The sequence below is a fragment of the Periplaneta americana genome, chromosome 9 (assembly GCF_040183065.1).
Source record: "Periplaneta americana isolate PAMFEO1 chromosome 9, P.americana_PAMFEO1_priV1, whole genome shotgun sequence".
In the NCBI taxonomy this organism is placed as follows: domain Eukaryota; kingdom Metazoa; phylum Arthropoda; class Insecta; order Blattodea; family Blattidae; genus Periplaneta; species Periplaneta americana.
The window spans coordinates 143,420,835-143,445,157 of record NC_091125.1 but is presented as its reverse complement, the minus strand read 5'-3'; the positions used below and the strand labels follow the sequence as shown (position 1 = coordinate 143,445,157).

At 33.5% G+C, this 24,323-nt stretch overlaps 1 protein-coding gene across 1 annotated transcript; it reads left to right on the top strand.

Annotated features, from left to right (window-relative positions):
- The first annotated feature begins 6,717 nt into the window (after positions 1–6,717).
- Positions 6,718–24,104, top strand: LOC138705617 (uncharacterized protein MCAP_0864-like). Its single transcript, XM_069834218.1, has 2 exons — positions 6,718–6,882; positions 20,284–24,104. The coding sequence occupies exons 1-2, from the start codon at positions 6,718–6,720 to the stop codon at positions 21,784–21,786; spliced, it is 1,668 nt and encodes a 555-aa protein (XP_069690319.1). The 3' UTR covers positions 21,787–24,104.
- Positions 24,105–24,323: the final 219 nt, after the last annotated feature.

The following is a 24,323-nucleotide window of genomic DNA, read 5'->3' as shown; positions in this document are numbered from 1 at the left end:
TTGTCATTGCACCAAATGAGTGTCTCTGGACCAAAATGATCGCATTTTAATTATTTGGATGCAATTTAAATTAAGTAACATATTAAACGATTTATCCTTCTATCAAACACGAATGTTCCCTGGATCAAACGTCCTATTTTAATTATGTAATTACTTTATATTTATTTCTAACGGGTGCAGCGGAGCGCACGTGTACGGCTAGTAATAATAATAATAATAATAATAATAATTATAATACTTACTTACTTGCTTTTAAGGAACCCGGAGGTTCATTGCCGCCCTCACATAAGCCCACCATTGGTCCCTATCCTGAGCAAGATTAACCCAGTCTCTATCATCATATCCCACCTCCCTCAAATCCATTTTAATATTATATTCCCATCTACGTCTCGGCCTCTCTAAAGGTCTTTTTCCCTCCGGCCTCCCAACTAACACTCTATATTCATTTCTGGATTCGCCCATACGTGCTACATGCCCTGACCATCTCAAACGTCCGGATTTAATGTTCCTGATTATGTCAGGTGAAGAATACAATGCGTGCAGTTCTGTGTTGTGTAACTTTCTCCATTCTCCTGTAACTTCATCCCTCTTATCCCCAAATATTTTCCTAAGCACCTTATTCTCAAACACCCTTAACCTATGTTCCTCTCTCAAAGTGAGAGTCCAAGTTTCACTACCATAAAGAACAACCGGTAATATAAGTGTTTTATAAATTCTAACTTTCAGGTTTTTTGATAGCAGACTGGATAATAAAGGCTTCTCAACCGAATAATGACAGGAATTTCCCATATTTATTCTGTGTTTAATTTCCTGCCGAGTATAATTTATATTTGTTACTGTTGCTCCAAGATATTTGAACTTCTCCACCTCTTCAAAAGATAAATTTCCAATTTTTATATTTCCATTTCGTACAACAACAACAGCAACAATAATAATAATAATAATAATAGTAATAATAATAATAATAATAATAATAATAATAATACTGCATCTAATTGTTTTCTGTCAAAGGATCCAGCACTCGTAGCTAAAATGTTAGTGTACGCTCAACAACTGATCTATTGTGTAGTATATCAATTATTTTTGTATTTCTATAATTATGACTCCAAAAAAATAATGATCAGACTCCTCATTGTTGTCTGTGGTTGTTCAATTCTATACGGCATATCGCACTCCCAGTAAAATACTGTCTTATGCCGAAAATCACATATTACTTTCGTAATTTTTTTGCAACACTGTTTTACCGGTTGTAGGTATGAAATTATAGTAATAAAAATAGCAAGTTATCAGATCTTTTGGTACCTATTTACTAAAATATTTTTACAGCAGAATTTTACTAGAGAATAACGTATCTTTACAAATCACAATTTTCGAGTTACGACACTATTTTACTGGGAGTGCGATATCCACTTGACATTTTCTTAAGAGTAATTTATCAATTATGGATCCGAAGTATTTAAAATTATCCACAGCTTCAATAGCGCCTAAATATGAATCTAAACCGATCTCTTCATCATCAGTCTTTCGTTTTCGTTAAGTTCACTGCCAGGGGCCTGTTTCTCAAAAATACTAGTTTAGTAGTTCACCAGTTACTAGTCTAGTTACCAGAGTATACTTCACCAGCTCTAGTAGATTGTGTTTCTCAAACTATTTTACCAGTCTAGTAACTTGTGACAATTTTTCACTAGTCACATGATCTCTAGTCAACTGATTGAGTTCATTTGTTTATAGTCATTGGTAGATATTGTTATTTGAGGTTAGGAGGCTAAGTTATTTGTGTTTAGGTATTGATTTCTCTTTTCGGTTAAAATTCCATCAATTGAAAGCAAATTAACTATCCTCAATATGATTAATGAAACAAAGGATATACTATTCGGTCCTTTTTCAAGCATAATAAGAAAAAAATATAAAGTGAACGAATGGACAAAAAATGTTGTAATGTGTGAGGCTATGGAATTGATACCTCAGAACAAAGATTATGCATACGTTAGGGACACTTACTGGCCCAACATTAAGAAAGCAACTTTGATGAGTACCAAGTCAAGTTCACAGTATCCTCACAGTCTACTATATACAGTCACGAAGCATGAGTTGTGAGGGTGCTAGGAATAATAGACTGTGCCGGTACTATTTCGCATTATATGTAATGAGGGGTATTAGCGATCCTAGTCATATTTACTACGTATTGAGCTTCGTAACTGTATATATTAGACTGTGGTATCATAATATAAACATATTATGTAGCTAGTGGGTCTACTGCCGACATGAATGCCACTTATAACTTAATGAAAAATTAGCTAATTTTTTTTTTCAGTTTTACATTTGATCTATTCATAAATTATTGTCGTTTTATATTTAATTTGTAGGCTTAAGTTGACAATGCCAGAAGAACTGGCAGTGGAGGAGAAAAGCCAGCAAAATTCACCGCAGTTGATGAATTAGTATTAGATTATTAGGAAAATATTCTGCATGTGTTGCTGGTCTAGGACAGAAAGACCTGATGGCATTGGAAAATAATCAATATCCCAATTTGTAGAGCAATTTGTATTTGAAGCTTTGCTGATAATGCATGACTTCTGTTATATGTCTTGTTATGGCAGGATGCACTATATTTAACAACTCTCCAAGCTTTTCAAAATTCAAATTATGGTTTATTTAACGATGCTCGCAACTGCAGAGGTTATATCAGCGTCGCCAGTGTACCGGAATTTTGTCCCGCAGGAGTTCATTTACATGCCAGTAAATCTACTGACATGAGCCTGTCGCATTTAAACAAACTTGAATGCCATCGAACTAGGTCGGGATCGAACCCGCAACCTCGAGCATAGAAGGCCAGCGCTATACCAAGTACGCTACCGAGACTGACTCAAAGTTTTTCCAGCACTTTACCTAGTATTAAATAAATGCTCCCGTAAAGGAATAATAATTTTTCTTTCTCGATATAGTTTTAGCTCTTCTCATAACAACTTCATCACTTCAATCGGAATTAAAAAAATGAATACAATATTTTGTTTTGATTATCTGAGAAAGGTTGTCACTGGTAACTGATAATACAGAAATCACCAGTCTTTAGAGTCTTGTAGGAATATTCCTGTTGAATACTAGTATAATCAACTAGATTAGCATTTTGAGAAACAGAATCACTTATGAACCGGTGAAATCGACCGATATTACTAGTCATTGAACTAGTAACTACTACTTTACCCTTGTAGTTTTTTAGAAACAAAGACTTGTAAAATAAACTAATATTACTACTGTACAGACTAGTATTACTAGTCCAAGAGTTTTGAGAAACAGGCCCTAGGTCCCACTTAACTGTATGCGTCTCGAAGCTTCTCGAAAATAATATTGAAAAATTAACAGTGGGGTAATCCTATTACCCCCCTTGGTGGTAGGGGGGTTAATCAATTGCGTGATTGGTATTACCACAGTCTACTATACACAGTCGCGAAGCTCAATATGTAGTAAAAATGCAAACAAGGGTAGTTGCCCACCACTAGGATCGCTACTATCGCCTCATCATCGCAGATCTCTCTCCTAGCAGATGACAAAGTATGTTGCACTTTCGTTGTCGTGTTCTTTTGGAAAAATTAACACCTTCCTTCCATTATTGAAATATTAAATGCATAAAGTTAATTTATTATTTTAATGAAGTGTATTAAATTCCACCATAAACTCGAAGATACCTGCAAGAAATAAGTTAATATAATTTTTGTTTGTGCAAAACGAACTGAAATTTACTATAATAGCTTCACTCATTCAAGATTATAGCGATAATTAACTATGAAACCAATAAATATTAATTTGCATTTCCCTTTACAACAATAATAATGGAAATATGAATTAATGGAGTAACTTACGTGTACCGGTACTTGTAGTGTAGGCTTACGTAGTTAACAAAGTGGGATGAGGTTAAGCAATAATAATCACACCAGAATTGAAAATAAAACGTGATCAATAAATTTTATTGTAACAGACTTTTTCTACGTCTCTAGTAAAGCAACAAATAAAAATAACAACAAAATTAACAGCTATAATTAAAAACATATCCTTTGAAAAAAAAAGTAGGCCTAAGCAATAATAATCCCACCAGAATTGAAAATAAAACGTGATCAATAAATTTCATTAAAACAAACTTAATTTTTCTACGTCTTTAGTAAAATAACATAAAAATAACAACAAAATTAATAGCTACAATTAAAAATATATCCTCTGAAAAAAAAAGTAGACCTAACCTTTATTTCTCTGGAAATTTAGCAGAACTTTAACCGGTACCTAATGTCCTTTCGGTTAGATAAACATTTCATTGTGAAATTTAAGGATATAATGTATTCTAACAGTCACAAAGAACTTCAAAATTAAGAGTTTTGTTTCTGCACGGCATTCTTGTGGAAACCCAGGAACCTTTCTGAATCTTTCGGAAATCGGAAAAGGATAACTCTGGCCTCTTTCTCTTACTGTTGCTACTATTTATAGCACTACAAACGTCTCCTCCTTGTCCCATATTATTATTCCAATTATATTTTAGCCAGTAACATTTTTATTACAACCAATAACGAACATTTCACAAGCATCAATGTGAAATACGCAACGACCTAGCACTCGATAGAAATATGACACAGTCCAAAGTCGACCATGGACAGTCTATTGTTTCTAGTTGCTAACCGCTTGGAGCGCTTTATCACGAGATTTGCAAAAAAACACCTCAAGCTTCGCGACTGTATATAGTAGACTGTGGTATTACTTATTGCTTGCAAATAACAGGTTAACAGAAAATACCAAGAGAATATCATAGATCTACGTATGACTTTAGGTTCAAATGTACTGCCATTTTCGTACTCATCATGGTTGATTTAATAAAAACCAACTAATTTTGTTTATTTGTCAGGGAATCTCTTAATATCTGTGAACTATTGTTATTGGCTATTGCATTAAACAATTCCACGGACTGGGGATCACGTTGCAATGCTGGATGATAAGGACAAGGCACCGCACGGAGTAAGTTCAAGGCCTCCTCAAAACCAGCACAAAGTCGCTAAATATAGCGCATGATCCGTGCTTTAGGCTAGATATTACATCTTAAGTGAGATTTAGCAGAAATTTAATAACTGCAGAGTACAAGGGAAAGAGATGAATGCCACATTGCTGTTAAGGATGAGATCATGAACCTAATTCAGAATATTAATGCAAAATTTAGTGCTGTTCCTATTAAAATTAAGGAAAATATAATAATAATAATAATAATAATAATAATAATAATAATAATAATAATAATAATAATAATGATAATAATAATAATAATAATAATAATAATAATAATAATAATAATTCTTTATTTATACTGGCAGAGTTAAGGCCATAGGGCCTTCTCTTACATTCTACCAGGTCACAAAGTATACAAGCAGTTAAAATTTAACAAAAAGTTAAAGAACAGAACACTATCATATTACAAAAAAAATAATAATAGCATAAGTAAGCTAGAGTATGCGTCTGTAATATGGTCACCTCAGTTCCAGTCCCATCAGATGCAAATAGAAAGGATACAGAAAAGATTTTTACGTTATTTATATTTTAAAAAAACATCACGTATCGTCTTATGACAAGCAAATTTCATATAATCAGTTACTTTTTGAATTTAATTATAAAACTTTAAAATCTCGACGATCAATAAATAGCCAAATTTTACTCTATAAGACTGTTAATGGTATATTGAATAACTGTGATTTTCTTAAATTCCTTCAGTTCAATGTAAAAAGAACAGAATTACGTCATAGACAACCTTTTATTATTCCTATTCCTAGAACTGTTTTCTTCAAGAACTCTCCATTGTTTGTTATGTGTAATACTTACAACTCTCTGTCTTTAAACTGTGATTCTCAATTGGATTTCAGTTTAACAATTGAAAAATTTCATACAATATTAAAAAGCATTGTATTTCCTTAGATATTTAAATTATGAAGAAGTGTATTATAATGTTTTACTCAAGTTTTTAAATAATTTTGCATCATTATATTGACATTTGGCACTATATTAACTGTAATATTATAATATTCTAGCATCTATTACCGTTATGGTCCACACCTGTGGAGTAACGGTCAGAGCGTCTGGCTGCGAAACCAGGTGGCCCGGGTTCGAATCCCGGTCGGGGCAAGTTACCTGGTTGAGGTTTTTTCCGGGGTTTTCCCTCAACCCAATACGAGCAAATGCTGGGTAACTTTCGGTGCTGGACCCCGGACTCATTTCACCGGCATTATCACCTTCATATCATTCAGACGCTAAATAACCTAGATGTTGATACAGCGTCGTAAAATAACCCAATAAAATAAAAAATTACCGTTATGTATTTTCTTTCTTTAGTTTGTGTTGTTTGTTTTGTTGTTTTTTTTCTCTCTTATTATGTATTTTGTGTATGTATCTGTGTAAGCCACCTGTAATTGGAAGCGTGCTTCTGTTGGTGGTGGATTTAAAATAAAAAAATAAAATAAAATATTAATATGAAAATAATACAAAATGACTATGCGTGATATAAATAAATATAATAAAGTGTATAAATAGTTTCTTCATAAAATTAGAAATAAGAAAGTTACAAGCATTGTTCCATACTTTTTACTCATCCTGTATAAATCAGTCTGTACAGTATATTGTTATATTAAATTAATATACGTTTACATATTTTATGTTGTAACTTATTCAAACAATAGAACAAAATTTTATTGCATGCGGGAGCCCTTCCAGACAGTAAATTTGCGCGATGCAGCGCTGGAAGGCGAAACACGCAGTATCGAGACCTTTGACTCCTTTATCTCCGAACAACCTAATCCGACATTTCCTTATACTGGTCAGTCTATTAAATTGCCAGCACCATCGTCACATGAGACAGAGGTACGTGCAAACAGTGAATGAAAATTAAGTTAATATAACAACACCTATTAGGTGTGTGTAGGGTCCAACGATGTGAGAAATTCCCTAGTTAGTGTCTGTGAACAATTTTCGTTTTATTCAGAAAAGTTTACTCATATTTTCGCGCGACGCCATTTTCATTTATTTCTTCATGGCTAAATTTAGGATTTTTTTTTGGTACTAAAACATAGAAATAGTCAGGCAGAAAAGGTATTACAACATAAGCATTTAAAAAGGGTACTTATGATAGTAATACCTTCTAATTATTATTATTGACAGACATAACCCAGTCAGCAACATTATACACCAAACATCAGTCTCTGTAGAGACGTCATTGTGACAGTAAATGACTAAATATTCCTCCAAATGTTTTAAACACCAATTTTTATTTTGTGTTTAAAAAAAGTACAGAACTTGCACTTTAAAACAATATAGGCCTATTATACATACATATCGTGGGGAGTATCTCTGCAGATGTGCCCTTTATATGGTCTGTGTGAATATGGCGGCGCATGTACATCTTTTTTCTTGTTAATTGTAGTTTTTCGCAAGTTAAGATATTTTTCGAAGTTAAGTGCATTTTTCTGCGAAACTACAGGTTTATGAATATCATAAACATAAGAAAATAGTAATATTCGTTACAAGAGCGGTATGTTGAAGTTTTCATGTTCGAGGAAAAGTTTGAAAAAGCGAAACGTAGTTGAGCTTTTTTAATTTCCGAGATTTGAAGGAAAACATACCGCTCGTGTATCGTACATTATTTTGTGCGAAGATCGTTTATTACATACCTGAAAGAGGAATTTCTAATTAGTTGCAATGAAATCTCTATCTTGGTTCCTGTTCAATGACGGCAAATTTGCAAAACAAAAATATCTATCTTCAACATTGTTGCTTTAAAATGTTTTCTGTGTTTACTATACTCCAGCAGGCCGTGATATACGTCTGTCTTTTTTTCCACCAGCCTATGATGAGTCTGGAATCTTGTTGATTTTTTCACGGCTTCGTTAATGTTACTTGCATCACGAATGCAGTAACTTTAGTGGAGTTGTAGAGTTTACTTAATTTTTGCAAATATTTAAAAACAATAATTAGCAGTGCAATTTAGGTGAAATTGCAGTGGTAAGTTTCCAATTTATAATTATTACTATATTGAACGTCTCTAAAAATAATATGTTAAAAGCCTAAAGCAGTAAAATGAATGTCGCGCTTAAGCGGTAAGAAGAGGGAAATTGTTATGTGTGTTAGGTTGGGAATACTGAATGTGGAATTTTAGACTTTCCGCGGATTGGTTTTGTGCGGAAACCAAGCAAATACGCAAGATCTCGCAAAAAATATATTATTTGCCTTGAAGAAAAAAAATAGAAAACATTGTTAATGAATGTATATTTTTTTCGGTTTCACTGTGGGTGAAATATTTAAAACTTTAGAAATATTGCTTTAGAATTTACAATATACATTACTTGAAAACTTAAACAAAAATACAAGGAATATGAGTGAAGATTGTAGCAAGTAATATGCACTTAAAATGTGAGGTAGCTACATTTAACAAAATTGAAAAAAAAAGTTTATTAATTAGACTTTTTTTGCACATGGATAAGAAACTAATTAATTGTCTTCAATACCACTGAATTCAGAATGACACTATGACAACTTTTATTCTACTCAGAGCACTAAAAGCTTAGAAATGTTGAACTAAATTTTAATCGTACAGAAATCACTACCCAATATGGGTATACCAAATTTGGGTATACGTAAATTTAATTAGGTATATTGGATTTTTAATAATACATTATGCAACGAGCCTATAATGGTAGTAATTAAGACGCGAGTATGTTTATGAAACGAGCGCAAGCGAGTTTCATGATTTTCATACGAGCGTCTTAATTACCATTATAGGCAAGTTTCATACGACTTTTTGTGCTCAAACATATTTCTAACTTGAAATTATTCATAAGTATTTATGTTATTCTTATCTGACTGGGGAGCGGAACTGACCTTGTGCAATATCTCGTAAATTGTGAGATGTGCGCAGACGCGAAAGTATTGATTTTTTCCGAGAAACAAATGTCATTGACCTTGACACAATCTAGAGAGTAAAATAAATATTAATCTTGATATAACCTTGAAATTGATTTAGACATTGAAAAACGAGATGACAAATTGAATTTATTTGAATATTATTTACAATTAGCGCTAATTATTATAGTAATAGAACATAACCTTCTGTGACAGTATTGGATTTCCAGCTTCCGTGACGTTTCGCTAATTGTCTTTCGATTGCATATTCGAGAATAATCGATACTTGCGCTTTCATATTGCTACAATGGTGTTTTCTGATTGGTGGAACACCTGAATTTTAATGAATAGGTGTACTTTAATGAGGTCCATTAAAGGGCTGCTACCAGGTGTATAATTAGTACATTTCGGCATGGTCGAGCATAATAGTACATTATGCAACGAGCCTATAATGAAGGTAATTAAGAAGTGAGTATGGATATTTATGAAACGAGCGCAAGCGAGTTTCATAATTTTCATACGAGCTTCTTAATTACCATTATAGGCGAGTTTCATACGACTTTTTTTGCTCGACCATATTTCTAACTTGAAATTACCGGTATTCAGATGTATACATTTTATTTGTATCTGACAAGATCGGAAGTGACCTTGTTCTAGGTCGTGAATTGTGAGATGTGCGCAGACGCGAAAGTATTGATTTTTTTCGAGGAACAATAATGTCATTGACCTTGATATAATCCCGTTAAACTTGATAATATTATAATATTATAACCTTGATTATTGAATTCGACATTGAAAAATGAGATGACAAATTGAATTTATTTGAATATAATTTACAATTAACGCTAGTAACAGAACATAACCTTCTGCGACAGTATTGGATTTCCAGCCTCCGTGACTTTTCGCTAATTCTCTTTCGATTGCATATCCGAGAATAATCGATATTTGCGGTTTTATAACGGTAGAAAGCTGATGTGTCATTGGCTGAACAGTTGTAACCTGAGTCGTCATTGGCTGAAAGACCTGACCTTTAATGAGTAGGTGTACTTTAATGGCATGCATTAAAGGTCTGCTACCAGGTGTATAATTACTACATTTCGGCATGGTCGAGCATAAAATTATTTTTATAACTCTGTGAACGAAAGACAAAATATAGTCAATTAACATTTGAAGGGAACAGAGAAAAAAACGATGGAAATCACAATTCTCTTAAAAGCGATGTCATCATCTAATTCAGTATTATCGCAAAATTTATTGCAGTTTTTAATGGAAAGTAGGAAAGGATGACTGTATACGTGTTGATAGCTCTTTTTTACCAGTTTTTATGACATAAACACATAAATTTTGCAGTAATATACTGAATTAGATGATGTCATCACCCGGATGAGAATTGTGACTTTGATAGCTTTTCTCTGTACTCTCCGTTTTTGTTCCTCCTGGTCGAAAATGCACGAGATCATAATTTCTAAACTCGTATCATAGCCAATACACAGACAGAGTCATTGGATAAAGAAAGCTCTGTCAAAGCTAATACTCTATAGTGACGCACTGCAACACACAAGACAAGTCCTTTTACCAAAACTAAAATCTCGTCAAGTATGAAAACAAACTACCGATTGCTAACAACATATGCACCATAAAAAAGTCCCTCAGAAGCACACCGATGCAATGTCAGACAAATGCGAAATGATTTCGGCCCAAGACTTCATAATAAAATTACAAATCATTTTCCAGATTTTAAATATTTTAACACTGAACCTTTTAAAAAATAAATTTATAAAATTGTTCATGATCAGGGGCAGGTATTTATGGAGATTAATTTTATCACTTGTGTTTTTTAATACTGGTGTCGGCGGACATTTTTGGAGATTGATTTATACTCTTGGCGGAGATTAATGGAAATTGTGGAAAATACAATTACTTTGGAATTAGAGTATTAAATTACTTTCCAAATAATTAACATTAAAGGTTCGCTGGATTCTGGTAAAGGTGCGGTATGGTCAATAGACAATATTTGTTGGATTGAGACTGTATTTAACACACATTCGTTAAAAACGAAAAAAATTGCAGCCCTCAAATTAACACCCTCAAATTTTTGGTGAAATGATGAATTCTTCATCTTTTGAGTTCACTAATGTAATCAGAATACCTGGAATACCATCTAATGTAGCCTACTTGGATATATAACAAATTCAAGTGAAAAAAAAAACTTAGAATATGAAATTCGCTATAAAACGACGAAATAGTATTAATTCGCGAATGTGTTCATATTTCGCGCTTAGAACTCTATTTCGCGATTTTTCGCGATTATTTTATCCACATTAATCAGAATCACTTAAGGAGTTAGGTACAGCTTACAGCAGTAAATTTTTTTGGAAATATTCAACATTTTTTTCCCTCCATTAATGTATCTTGTACAATAGTGAAAATTGGTATGTGTAAAACACTGTCCTTCTATACGAAAAAAATATATTTTTGCCATTAAAAAAATTATTTATATTTTTTTTTTCAAAATTCAAAATGATGGCAATTTACTGTGCAGTGATGAAGCGTTTCCCTCATAACTCATAAACTTGTTAATTTTTCCAGTTATCTCTCTTTTATTTTATTGCTGAAACTCGTGTTTACAATATCATGCCCTTTCAACTACATTCCTTAATAAACAATATTTTTTTTTTATTTTGTGTTAGAAGAAAATACTCATATTTGACCATTTTAAAAATTAATTTATTTTTTATCAGACAATCTATCAAAGGTAGAGAAGTGATCTTGCGTCATATTGTAGATATGACATGCATAAATACACACACAAAATTTCATCACAGAATGTTGGATAGTTTTTGACTTATGTGTGAAAAGCTTTATCACTGCACAGTGAACTGAATTTTGAAAGAAAAATGTAAATATTTGTTTTAAATCGTAAAAAATATTTTTGAATATTGCAGGAGGATAGTATTTTACACATACTAATTTTCATTATTGTGCAAGATACAGTAATGGAGGAAGAAATGTTGAATATTCCCAAAATTTTACTGCTGTAAGCTGTAACTAACCCCTTAATTCGTGAAGATTACTAAAAATATATTGTATAAGTATTATGTCGTGATTTTCGCGATCTCCATAAATACCCTGCCCTGTTCATGATATATAATATTAACAAATATGTGTATATTTTTACCTTTTTATTTCTGTCAACTATATTCATGTTTTAGTGAATATCCCTGGCTTCTGTCTGATTGTCATTTTATATCAAATGTGTTTTTTTCTCTATTCTTTTTTCTCTTGTAGTCTATGTTAGTTGTCGGTCTGAATTAAATTGGTGTGTTTAGTACACTGCCTTTGTAAATTTTATGTTCTATATTATTTGGCTAAGACCACACCGTACACGAGCCTGGCTTTTACGGTAGTGGCTAGAAACATTTTTTGTTGTTTCCTTTTGAATTGTATTCAATTTACTTACTTCCTGTTACAAGATGGTGGTGGTGATGATGATGATGATGATGATGATGATTATTATTATTATTATTATAATTATTATTATTATACAGTTATTTGCTTTTGTCTTTTAGAAATGCCATGCTCATATGGGTAAATAAACGCAAAAGATAGATGTTAGTGAGGTTTAATAGGGCACGTCAGCTACTACAGCTATTTGTGTCCTTATCTAAAATTCTTTAAAAAACAAAACACAAACAATATCATAAGCAAAATGCGAGCACTATAGTCGCGACGCTGTTATTCCCGGCGTGACTCCTCCTCTTTGCTTACGTCTTATGAAGCGAAGGCTCTATAAAGTCTAGGTAGGTAGTATCGTTCGCCATTTTTGTTCTTTCGTTGCCGAGCTACCATACGAGGAATTCTTTTTGCCACACCGTAAAACATTATCATGTCGTAGCTCCTAGATAATAAATAAAACGCACTGTAATTCAGCAAATAATTGAGCGGCAAATAACGTCTTCGTGTGCTTTCTGCGAACGCCAACGAAAGAACCAAAATGGCGGGCGATTATATTAAGTATTTATCGAGCCTTAAGAAATGAATAACGTCTTCATCAGCGAATCACAAGACGCACACGTTTAAATGTAGCCGACCTGCAACGCGATTGGCTGCCGGAAATTAGAGCGACGGGACTGTAACTAAAAACGTTGTCAACAGTTCTAGACGAAACGTTTAAAATTAGAGGGACAGAATATCTGTACAAAAATCACAGAATATATTCAGATCACTTTTGATTATCGGACTTCAATAACCATAATTTGATACATTAGGGGTAAGTAAAAAATAGTGTGTAATAAATTGGAAAAGTTTACCGTAGTTTCAAATCAGTTTTAATACTCTGCTTTTAATAACAGACTGAAGATAACTGTTATTTCTTCACTGAATTTAACAGCTCCTTCTTCAGAAAATATGAGTCAAAATCAAAGTACAATGAAAGAACCGCGAAGGCCCAAAGAAACATATTAGATCTTGCATCGAGGAAGCTACGGGTTTTCAGTTGTCAGACAGAAACGACAGACGATACTCCTCCATCATGTAATTAGATAGGGCATTAGCAATGACATATTCCCTATGTTAACTGAAACAGTTTTGTACTAAAATGAATGAATCTACTTTACGTTGTTCATACAAAACACAATTTCTTTATAATTTCTCCGTATAAAAATTTATTTATTTATTTATGTCAATAACAGAGCAAAGCCCCAATTACAATAGACAGTACAGATTTGTTAAAAAAAAACATAGAATTGCACATGACATGAAAAAAGAGATAAAACAGAAACAAATGCAAGATACAAGTGTAATTACAAATTAAAAATGAAAAATGAAAAAAAAAAAAAAAAACAAATAGATTCTAACTAAATAAAAGACACAGATATAGATATAAATGAAAAATACCAAATACAAATAAATTAAAAAGAGTTAAGTATAGATATCATAGCCAAAAATGTAAAATGTAGCTATAATTGGTAAATTACAGAGTAAATATAACACTATGTTAATAAATTTAATATACAGTATTATATAGTAGGACTAATAGGCTTAATTTATTTATTTAAGAAATTCACTACTACAGAATATGTGTTCTAATTAGTAGGATATATGATTATAACTATAGCTAACATGCAACTAGAATTTAACATATCATGAAACTATTGCTGTATATAACTTTTTCTTGTACATATTGTACGATAACGAGAAATCTAAATCCTGTTTATTTGATAGATGATTGTAAGTTCGAAGCATTAATAAAAGTGGAGACGTTTTATGAGATTGTGTTTTTGATGTCTGTAAATAAAAGAGAGATCGCTTTCTCAAATTTGATTTACCAATATTGAAACTAATTACCTGTAGAATATCAGGGTTGTCTATTAAACCATTTATGGTTTTGAACAAATACATTTGTTGTGCTCTTATTCTGCGACTACTGAGAGATGGTACATTAAATTCAACCAGCATGGATTCATAAGATTGGAATATGTTGTAACATGAATGTTTTTTCATATATAGCAGTTTTAGGATTTTATTCTGTACTCTCTCTAGAATGACCGAGTGCGAGTGATAGTGAGGGTTCCAAACTATAGATGCGTACTCTAATTTACTTCGTATTAAACTATATATTTTTAAGACAGTTTCAACATTCCTGAAATCTTTTGAGTTTCTGTAGATGAAACCTACCAGTTTGAAGGCTCTATTCGCAATTGTTTTTATATGTGTTAAAACGGATAGGTCATGAGAGATTACCACTCCTAAATCATTTACTGAAGTGACTCTTTCTAATTTTATGTTATTTATGCTATACGTGTAATCCAGAGAGTTAGTATTACGAGTAAAGGTAATGTGTGAGCATTTTTTAATATTGAAGTTGAGTTTGTTAACAATGCTCCACCTAAAAACACTATTAATATCTTGTTGTAGCTCAAATGAGTCAGATTCATTTGTAATTTATTTCTTTAAATAATTTAACATCATCTGGATATAATAAGCATTTTTTAAACCAAGTAGTGTGTCTTGGGATGCGTAACATAAAAATGTGAATTGTTGATTTTGTGAAGAAAGTGAACTTTTCATAATAAGTGATTCAGGTAGTTATTCGGACAAATGATTTGCCTAGTCCTATACTTTATAGGCATTATTCATATTTCACTAAATTAAGTTCATTTTTCTACGATGCAAGAAATCCTAAAATATAAAAAATGGCTCAAGTGGAAATGACAGCTCTGAACACAGAAAGTTCAAATGCCGATTTAATTAAAATTGTTCAAGATGATGAATTCATTAGTCACAAGTGTGCTTAGAAAGAAGGAAATGGGGAGACAATATTCCAGTTACGACAAAAGTTTTGCCGCAACTTTCCATTTTTGCTCACCTCAAAGGTAAAGATTTTTAAGAAGAAAATTATGTTTACCAACAGTTAGATCTCTCAAAAATTGACTTCATGAATTTATTATTATAATGTACCGAAGTACATATGATATTTCCATGCAGATTTTCTGCGTCATCATACGATGAAAGAGTAATGGATTGGAGAAAAATTCTCTCCGGCGCCGGGATTTGAACCCGGGTTTTCAGCTCTACGTGCTGACGCTTTATCCACTAAGCCACACCGGATTCCACCCCGGCGTCGGAAGAATCGCCCCAGTTTTAAGTTCCAACTCTTGGGTTCCCTCTAGTGGCCGCCCTCTGCACTACGTCATAGATGTCTATGAACCTAGGACCGAAGTCCACACATGTGCTGAGGTGCACTCGTAATGAGTGACTAGTTGGCCGGGATCCGACGGAATAAGCGCCGTCTTAAATCACGAAGTGATTTACGCATATCATATATATTATTATAATTAGGGAACGGAATTTGGAGTAGTAAAAGCTAGTAACTTATTGGCATCTACACAGTCATTTGTTTACAACCCTTTATACCAAGTCCTCCCCTCCATGACATACTCGCAGGTCTCTACACGTCAACAACAGGTGAACGGGACAGTTGTCGCATAAGAACTTCAACGTGCAGGTTTGCGGTTCAGAGGAGTGAAGTGCAGGTACAATGCCGAAAGTGAAACCAACTAACAATACAGTATTAAAAGACTATATTTGTAAAACCTCCAGATCAAGTATCAAAATTCAGGAAACAATTCCCTAAATTGTCGCTTCCCCCATGTCCAGTTCCTACGAGATGGGGGTCATGGTTAGAAGCTTGCAATTATTACGCACGTCACCTCCAATCTGTGAAGAAAGTGGTCCAGTCTTTCGATACCGATGACGCGGCTGCGATTCAAATACTCCAAGAACTGCTAAATGATGAAACAATCGAGAAAGAAGTCACGGATATTAAGTCAAATTTAGGATATTTACCGGATCCCATTATTCAATAAGGAAAGTCAGGAGTAGAACTAGTTGAGCAAATAAATATTATGAGGACTATTGTAAATAAACTGAGTGCAGTAGAAGGTGAAATAGGAAAACGTGTTGGTGAAAAAATGAACAGGGTTTGATTAAAAATTATGGATATGATATTCTTAGTCGGATTTCAGATGTACTAACAAAGACGTGTCCCAATGACGTCAATCAACATGTGAATTTAATTGACGTATCTTGTTTCAAGTACTCTCTAATTGTCTCTGCAGATGGAGAGCGGAGTTTTTCCATGTTACAAAATTTTCTTCCTTGCAACAGAGCAAAGTTGTATTTTGAAAATTTGAAAATAATATTTACAATTTATTATAACAAGGCATAACAAGGCATAGCATTAATTGAAAATGCCATTTCGTTTCAATCTACATATTCAGAGGCGAGTTCCATAAAGAAGACAACTGTCTATCAACATCAATATGTCCACTGACACGCGAAGATGCAGAGGTTCATATTTAATTATGTATATTTGTAATGTTGTTTATTGGTGTCTTGTGCGTTGCGAAGAAAAGCACATGTAGTTCAAAAAGAAATGCAGATTATGTATGTAGGTCACGTCATTAAACTATTCCATTTGTTTATTCTGAAATATATTTACAGACGTTGCGTGTAAGTTTGTATGAAGTGGACTGTACACTTCCTTGCGCCGTGACACAGCTAGCTTGACAGTCACTGAGCTACGAATATCTATACTACGTTTCACCATTCTTTATAATACTCCAAATCCCTTTCCCTGATTATAATGTACCGAAGTACATATGAATTTTTCTCCGTTCCATTACTCTTTCATCGTATGATGACGCAGAAAATCTGCATGGAAATATCATATGTACTTCGGTACATTATAATAATATATATGATATGCGTAAACGTAAATCACTTCGTGATTTAAGACGGCGCTTATTCCGTCGGATCCCGGCCAACTAGTCACTCATCACGAGTGCACCTCAGCACATGTGTGGACTTCGGTCCTAGGTTCATAGACGTCTATGACGTAGTGCAGAGGGCGGCCACTAGAGGGAACCCAAGAGTTGGAACTTAAAACTGGGACGATTCTTCCGACGCCGGGGTGGAATCCGGTGTGGCTTAGTGGATAAAGCGTCAGCACGTAGAGCTGAAAACCCGGGTCAAATCCCGGCGCCGGAGAGAATTTTTCTCCGTTCCATTACTCTTTCATCGTATTCATGAATTTGGTATAGACCCGGTATAAATAGCACCATTAGTATGCATGAGTGACAAAACCTAGGAAAGGATAAAGTGAGAAGAATGATAGTGACGTAAAAGACGGTAAGGCAAGGGAATAATAATGAAACAGGATAAGATGCAAGTAATAACCAGAGAGTGATAATAAGTAAGTAGCGATACAAATATAATAACGAAAGTGGGAATGGAAATGTAATGAAACTGTAGAAACTACTTCGTCTGAAAATATACAAATTAGATTAATGGGAATAAGTGGTTAGTGAACGTTAGTGATTCAAGTGAATAAATAAGTTAACAACTATGAAAGAGTTCAACTAATGTAAACAATGTTGGGAACAAGTAATAAGAGGTTGAGAGAAGTGATTGTTTAGTTAAATGATATTGGTTAGAATAAGATAGATAACTAGGAAAGGGAAGGGTAAATAGAACAATAAGGGAGGGAAACAGAGGTGAGTGACGTAATAGAAAAGTAATCACGGTCATTTATATGTAATATCCGGATGTTTAAAAAAGGGTAAGCAGATAATCATGTATTCAAGGGAGTGATGGCACTGTATGCAGAAATGTGAAGGGCCACCATCGCGACCGATGTAAGCTGGTGGAATAAATATATCATATCGTATCATAAAAAATCGCACCATTTTACAATTAATTATTAAAAATAAAATCCGATATTCTACCATTGAATGAAAAGGTTGTAATTATTATTGAAGATGAAATGTCTTTGAAGGAAAATATAAGTTATAATGCTAAAACAGACACTTTGAGGGATTCATTGAATTAGGTATAGATAGGCCTAATCAACAAACTTCAACAGACGTAAAAATTTCAGAATAAGAAGTTACAAAGTTATTGGAATAGAAATGAAATGAGACAATTCTTGCATTTTCAAATGTAATTATCAGGGCAAGGGATTTGGAGTACTATAAAGTAATGGTGAAATATTGTATGTACAGCCAAACTTGTGAACTTGAACCGAGTTACTGCACTCATCAAGCAGGAGTACAGTTCAGTCAATAAAAATTATATCAAACTTGTTCCGTAATTAGTTCAGAACCTGCACAGTATTTGCTCTGCCAGAGTATAAACAACTAAACAATAAACAGTGCAGAGATATGTCGAAAAATAAACAAGTATAGTGTATACAAAATTAAGAACACGTATTTCAGAATTTGACGCTGTGTATTATTTAAAACAATAAACAATTGTGCAAATTTTGTAAACGTTATGTGCCAGATTCTAGGAATTTAAGTAGAGCGCCATGTAAGTGCTGTTAAATATAAGCGTGCTTATAATGACAAATTGAATTCTGAGACTCGAGTTACACTGCCTCGGCTGCTGCGCGACCCGGCAATTCGTGGCTTAAATTCCACATTATGGTTGTGGTTGATAGGTACATTGATTCGTCTGTCAATCACACTATACTTCACTGGAATTTGTAGTCTATCATAGAAATAAAATTATAGGCGCGACAAAACTAGTCTGAAAATGTGTCGGTCCCAATACCTGGAAGAATAAGGATGAATGTCATCGTCATCGTCATCGTCATCGTCATCGTCATCGTTATCGTCATCGTCATAATCATCATCATCATCTACTAAGAAAAGGCTCTGATAAATCCAAAGAGATTGCATATAAATCACTAATACGTCCAGTAATGGAATATGGTGCTGCATGTTGGGATCCTTACAGACTAGAACATATTAAGACACTGGAAAAGATTAAAAAACGGGTTGTCAAGTATTGCCGGAAAAATTCACCATTAAAATGGGACACACTCACGGACAGGAGAACGTGAATTCGATTATGCGCACTGTTCAAAACATACAGAGGTGAGCCTGCCTGGAGAGAAATAAAAAATAGGTTGCAGCCGCCAAATTACTCTTCAAGGAACGACCACTCTTATAAATTGAGGGAAAGAAGACAAAGGACGGCCCTGGAAAGTTTACTTTTCTCAATCGTACTACAGGGACTGGAATGCTTTACCTGCAGACTTACTAAAGGCTTTACCAACAACCAAAAATGTATTTAAAAATAGGCTTAAGGACTTTACTAATAGACGATAATTATACACAGTATTTAAAGGGTGTAATTGATATTTTGTTATTGAAGTGTTCTATCAGTGAAGAATTATGTTGTATCAGTGAAGTGTGTTGTGTCAGTGAAGTGTGTTGAGTAAGTGAAACGTGTTCCTGTCAGTGAAGCTTTATAGTTTATAGTGGCAGTGCAAAGTATTTGAACAGTGAAATGTTTTTTAAGTGTTAGTAAAATCAGGATATAATCAGTGAAATGTGTCGTAGTTCCAGTGCAGTGAGTGAGTTGACAGCGAAATGAGTGTAGTGTTGAAAGGCATTTGTGCAGATATGAACATATCATACTCGTGGTTTTAGTTCGAACATAGGTTTAAGGTACAAATTAGATTTACTTTAAATGTTATTTTAACCGATCGTGCTTCATTTAATTTAGGATGTTCCCTGTTGTTATTATTATTATTATTATTATTATTATTATTATTATTAATTATTGTTAGCATTAATTATTAGTATTATTATTAATTGTATTTTTTATTAATTGTGTTTATTATTGTTATTATTGAGTGTAATTAGTTACCACTGCCACCGGGTATATACCCATTGCAGTGTGAATAAATAAATAAATAAATACATCCATCATCATCATCATCATCATCATCATCATCGCACTTTCTGTACTATATAATTGTAAGCTAAGTGATGTTAATTTGTAACATTATGTTTATAGGTTCTCGAAGAAGCTGAAATGGATGCAATGGGAGTTGGTTACCAGCAGAGCTTTGCTCAAGGCCCAGGAGTTCAACTGCTACTATGGCAAGTTCTGCAGCAGCTGCAGAGCTCAGAGCTGGATAGAAACATCTGTCCCTCTCTTTTATCTCAGGTGAATATGCTGAAGATGAAACAGAAACAAGAAAGAATGAATTTTGAACATATGGAAGAGGAAAAAATTACTCAAGTATCCGAATTCAAAAGCCGGCTGAGGATATCAGAGTTAGTGGTTGAAAATCTTAAACTGGAGCTAGAAGTTAAGACAAGCAGGCTAGAGACATTGAAGAAGGAGCTAGAAAGTGAGAAGGACTTAGGATTGAAGTTAACTGTAGAATTGGATAACCAAAAGCAAGCTCTTCTCCAGGAGAGAAAATTTATAATTAAACTTGAGCAGGAATTCGAGGATATGGATCAACAACTGAGGAAGGAAAAGTTGAAAAGAAATCTAACAAATGACGAGCTGGAAGAATGTAAGAACCAAGTAATGAAGGAAAAGGATTTGAAAAGTAATTTGGAAAAAGAGCTTGAAAAAGAGAGAAAACGTTCCTATGAACTTGAAGTGAGTTTGTTGAACGAAACTAAGACAAGACTGGACGCAGAACACAATTTTGTTAAAGAAATACACTCTCTTAAAGACAAAATCCAACTATTATCAGGCCAAACATGCATTGACGATACTTCCAGAAAAGAATGCGAGGATGTCAAAAGAGATCTGAAGAAGGAAAAGAAGAAAACAGCTGGTTTGCTAGACGAATTGAGTCAGGAAAAGACGAAAGTAAATTATCTTGAGCTGAAATTGGTTCATGAACAGGAGAGTGTTGCAGGACTGAAAGACTATTTGAGTGCCGAGAAAAACGAGACAGCAAAGCTCAATGTTAAGTTGGACAACGAAATGGAAAAGAATGTCGAACTTGGCAAGAAACTTGAAACAGAAGGAAGAACAAGAAAAGAACTAGAGGATACGTTGAAGGAGGTGAAAAGATTTTACGTAAGCTGCGACGACGATAAGTTGACGCGTCTTCAAAAGGCATCCAGAGTGTGTGATTTTGAGGCAGCAAAATCCCTGTTGGAGAAAGGAGCATCTGCATCTGAATTGACAACTGGGAATTCTACTGTGAAAACATCGGCCGTACACATCGCCGTCCAGGCAGGCTGCGATGATATTGTGGGGTTGTTCGCTCAAAACAAAAGTTTGCTGCTCGTGTTGAATCAACATGGTGCCACTCCATTGCACGAAGCGTCGTACTACTCTAAATTAAGTATCATGAAGTTACTCCTTGATCAGGGTGCTCCAATAAATTATAGAGATAAAGCTGATAAAACTCCTTTGGATTATGCAGTAGATACTGTCAGCGCGGAGGCTATGAAATTGTTAATCGACAGAGGGGCCATCACGTTTTACCGTACAACGCCAAAACCTGTGGTGGAGGATGATGGGTATCCCTATTACTATGACTACTAGTAAGACTTTTACATTATCTGAATAAATTCATTACAATTAGGATTATAAAGGCAATAAATAAATAGGCTAAATCAGAATTACAGTGAAAAAGATTAAATAATTACTTAATTAGACCGAAGAAATATTGAATTTGTTGGGCGGGTTTTTGAGATATAATCTCATGGTATAAATTGGACAATAATTAAAAGAGCGTAAGTCAGCGATTAAATAAGACGAAGAAATAAATTTACAAGCTAACACATTTGCAAAGCAAAAAAAAAAAGAAAAAAACACTTGTTGAATCTGTTCTACTCGTAATTTAGACTATCAACTGTACGATGCGAATTACATGTATAGAAATTATTGCACGACAGAAGAAGAAGAAGAAGAAGAAGAAGAAGAAGAAGAAGAAAAGTGCGAGAACTTGAAAATAAGCAATATCACATTCCAAGTATGTTTATCTCCTATTTTGAGATTTGGTGATATAATAGTTATTTATGCAACAAGTGGATAATCTTAATGATTATGGACAATTTTCACGAGCTTCATAATAAGATTATCCACGACAACACTTTATGGCATCCTAGCATTATAAATTGTAGGAAAAAGAAATGATGAAATAAATTCGGCATCCATAGCTGACAAAGTCTTCATATATTCGTATCGATTGGTTGCGCCTGACATTGGCATTGAATAAAGAGAAATGGATGACCTTGCAGGCATTACAAACTCTAGTTATACATTAGTTATAAAATTTTATACTACAAATGTTCCTTTATTTTGTTAATATAGTTTCTCTGAACCACGGAACTGTTTTATGTGATATTACAAAAGTGATGCAAAATTGTTAAAGATTGGAATAGTAATATACGTCACAAAAGCGGTATGTTGACGTTTTCATGGTCGAGGAAAAGATTGAAAAAGCGAAACGTAGTTGAGCTTTTTTAATTTCCGAGAACATGAAAACAAACATACCGCTCGTGTATCGTACATTATTTTGTGCGAAGATCGTTTATTACATACTTGAAAGACGAATTTCTAATTAGTTGCAATGAAATCTCCATCTTGGTTTCTGTTTAATGACGGCAACTTTAGAAAACAAAAATATCTATACTCCAGCAGGCCGTGATATACGTCTGTTTTTTTTCCCCCAGTCTATAAATGCGAACTTAAAACAAACGGTAAGGTTATGTAATGATTTATTTTTCATTTTAATATTTTAACAATATTATTTATATAACATATTGCAGTAATAACATCGGCATCTGGAGTCTTGTTGATTTTTTCACGGCTTCCTTAATGTTACTTTTATCAGGTATACAATAGCTTTCGTGGAGTAGTAGACTTTACTTAATTTTTGCAAATATTTAAAAACAATAATTAACAGTGCAATTTAGGTGAAATTGCAGTGGTAAGTTTCCAATTTATAATTATTATTATGTTAAACGTCTCTAAAAATAATATGTTAAAAGCCTAAAGCAGTAAAATGAATATCGCGCTTAAGCGGTAAGAAGAGGGAAATTGTTATGTGTGTTACGTTGGGAATACTGAATGTGGTATTTCACACTTACTGCGTATTGGTTCTGTGCGGAAAACAAGCAAATACGCACGATCTCGCACAAATAAATGATACGTTACCTTCTGTCCTGCATTTCATTTCTTGTTACGTGCGCGTAGAAGCGGTAAGCAAGATAGCCACACGAGTTGCATTCATCCGCGTTCTGGTATTACGTCATAGCGAATACGTCATTGCTATTATTGGCACGCGTGCTATAATAAGCCGATTATGCACGATATTGGATGTAGTAACAACCTGTTTATAATGCTAAGATGGCATAAAAAATTAATACAATTTTAGACGTGTTTGAGATGAGAATAAAGACTTAAAAATTATACTCATAGGTCCAGGGTATCGAAAAACATGAAGTTACGAACGCATAGACGACTGTATTGTGTAGATGAGGGGAATGGGAGATGTAGTGTGCAGTTACTCTTTGCCTTAGCATGTAAACATTCAGTCACAGTAGAGCGTAAAATAAATATTCACGTTTACAGATAAAACAATATACATTGAATTTCTAGAACAGAAAAGAATTGTCTAGCATTATATGTTTCAATTTATATCATACTATATTATTCCTTAGTAATCTGAAATAATAATAATTTGATTTTATATGTCTGATTCTAATGTTGAAGATTTGTATTGATTGTAATTTAATTTATTTTCCATGTATCTTTTGCTATTACAGAGAATTGAGTTCTATCAATCCTTAAATCTTTTTTTCACGATTTGTAAAATTCAGTGTTTATTTCTTTAATAAAAAATATTCCTTTCCGAACTTCACTATAAATTCGTTCTGAAGGGTGTTCTTAATTTTGTATATATTCCTTAGTAGTAGTGTGAATTATAAAACAGTGAAGTTAACACTAACACAAATACGGATAGTCTATATAAATAAAATTAAATACATAAATGAAATAAGATATATTTTTTTTATTCATTCATTGAAGACATCAGCTCAAAGAATTTGAGTGACCACAAGGGTCCTGAATACAAT

What these genes read in the sequence shown, in the direction of transcription:
- LOC138705617 (XM_069834218.1), top strand. Translation starts at nt 6,718, where the DNA reads ATGCGGGAGCCCTTCCAGACAGTAAATTTGCGCGATGCAGCGCTGGAA. An exon ending in CATCGTCACATGAGACAGAG is followed by an intron (nt 6,883 to 20,283) that starts GTACGTGCAAAC and finishes TTATGTTTATAG; the next exon opens with GTTCTCGAAGAAGCTGAAAT.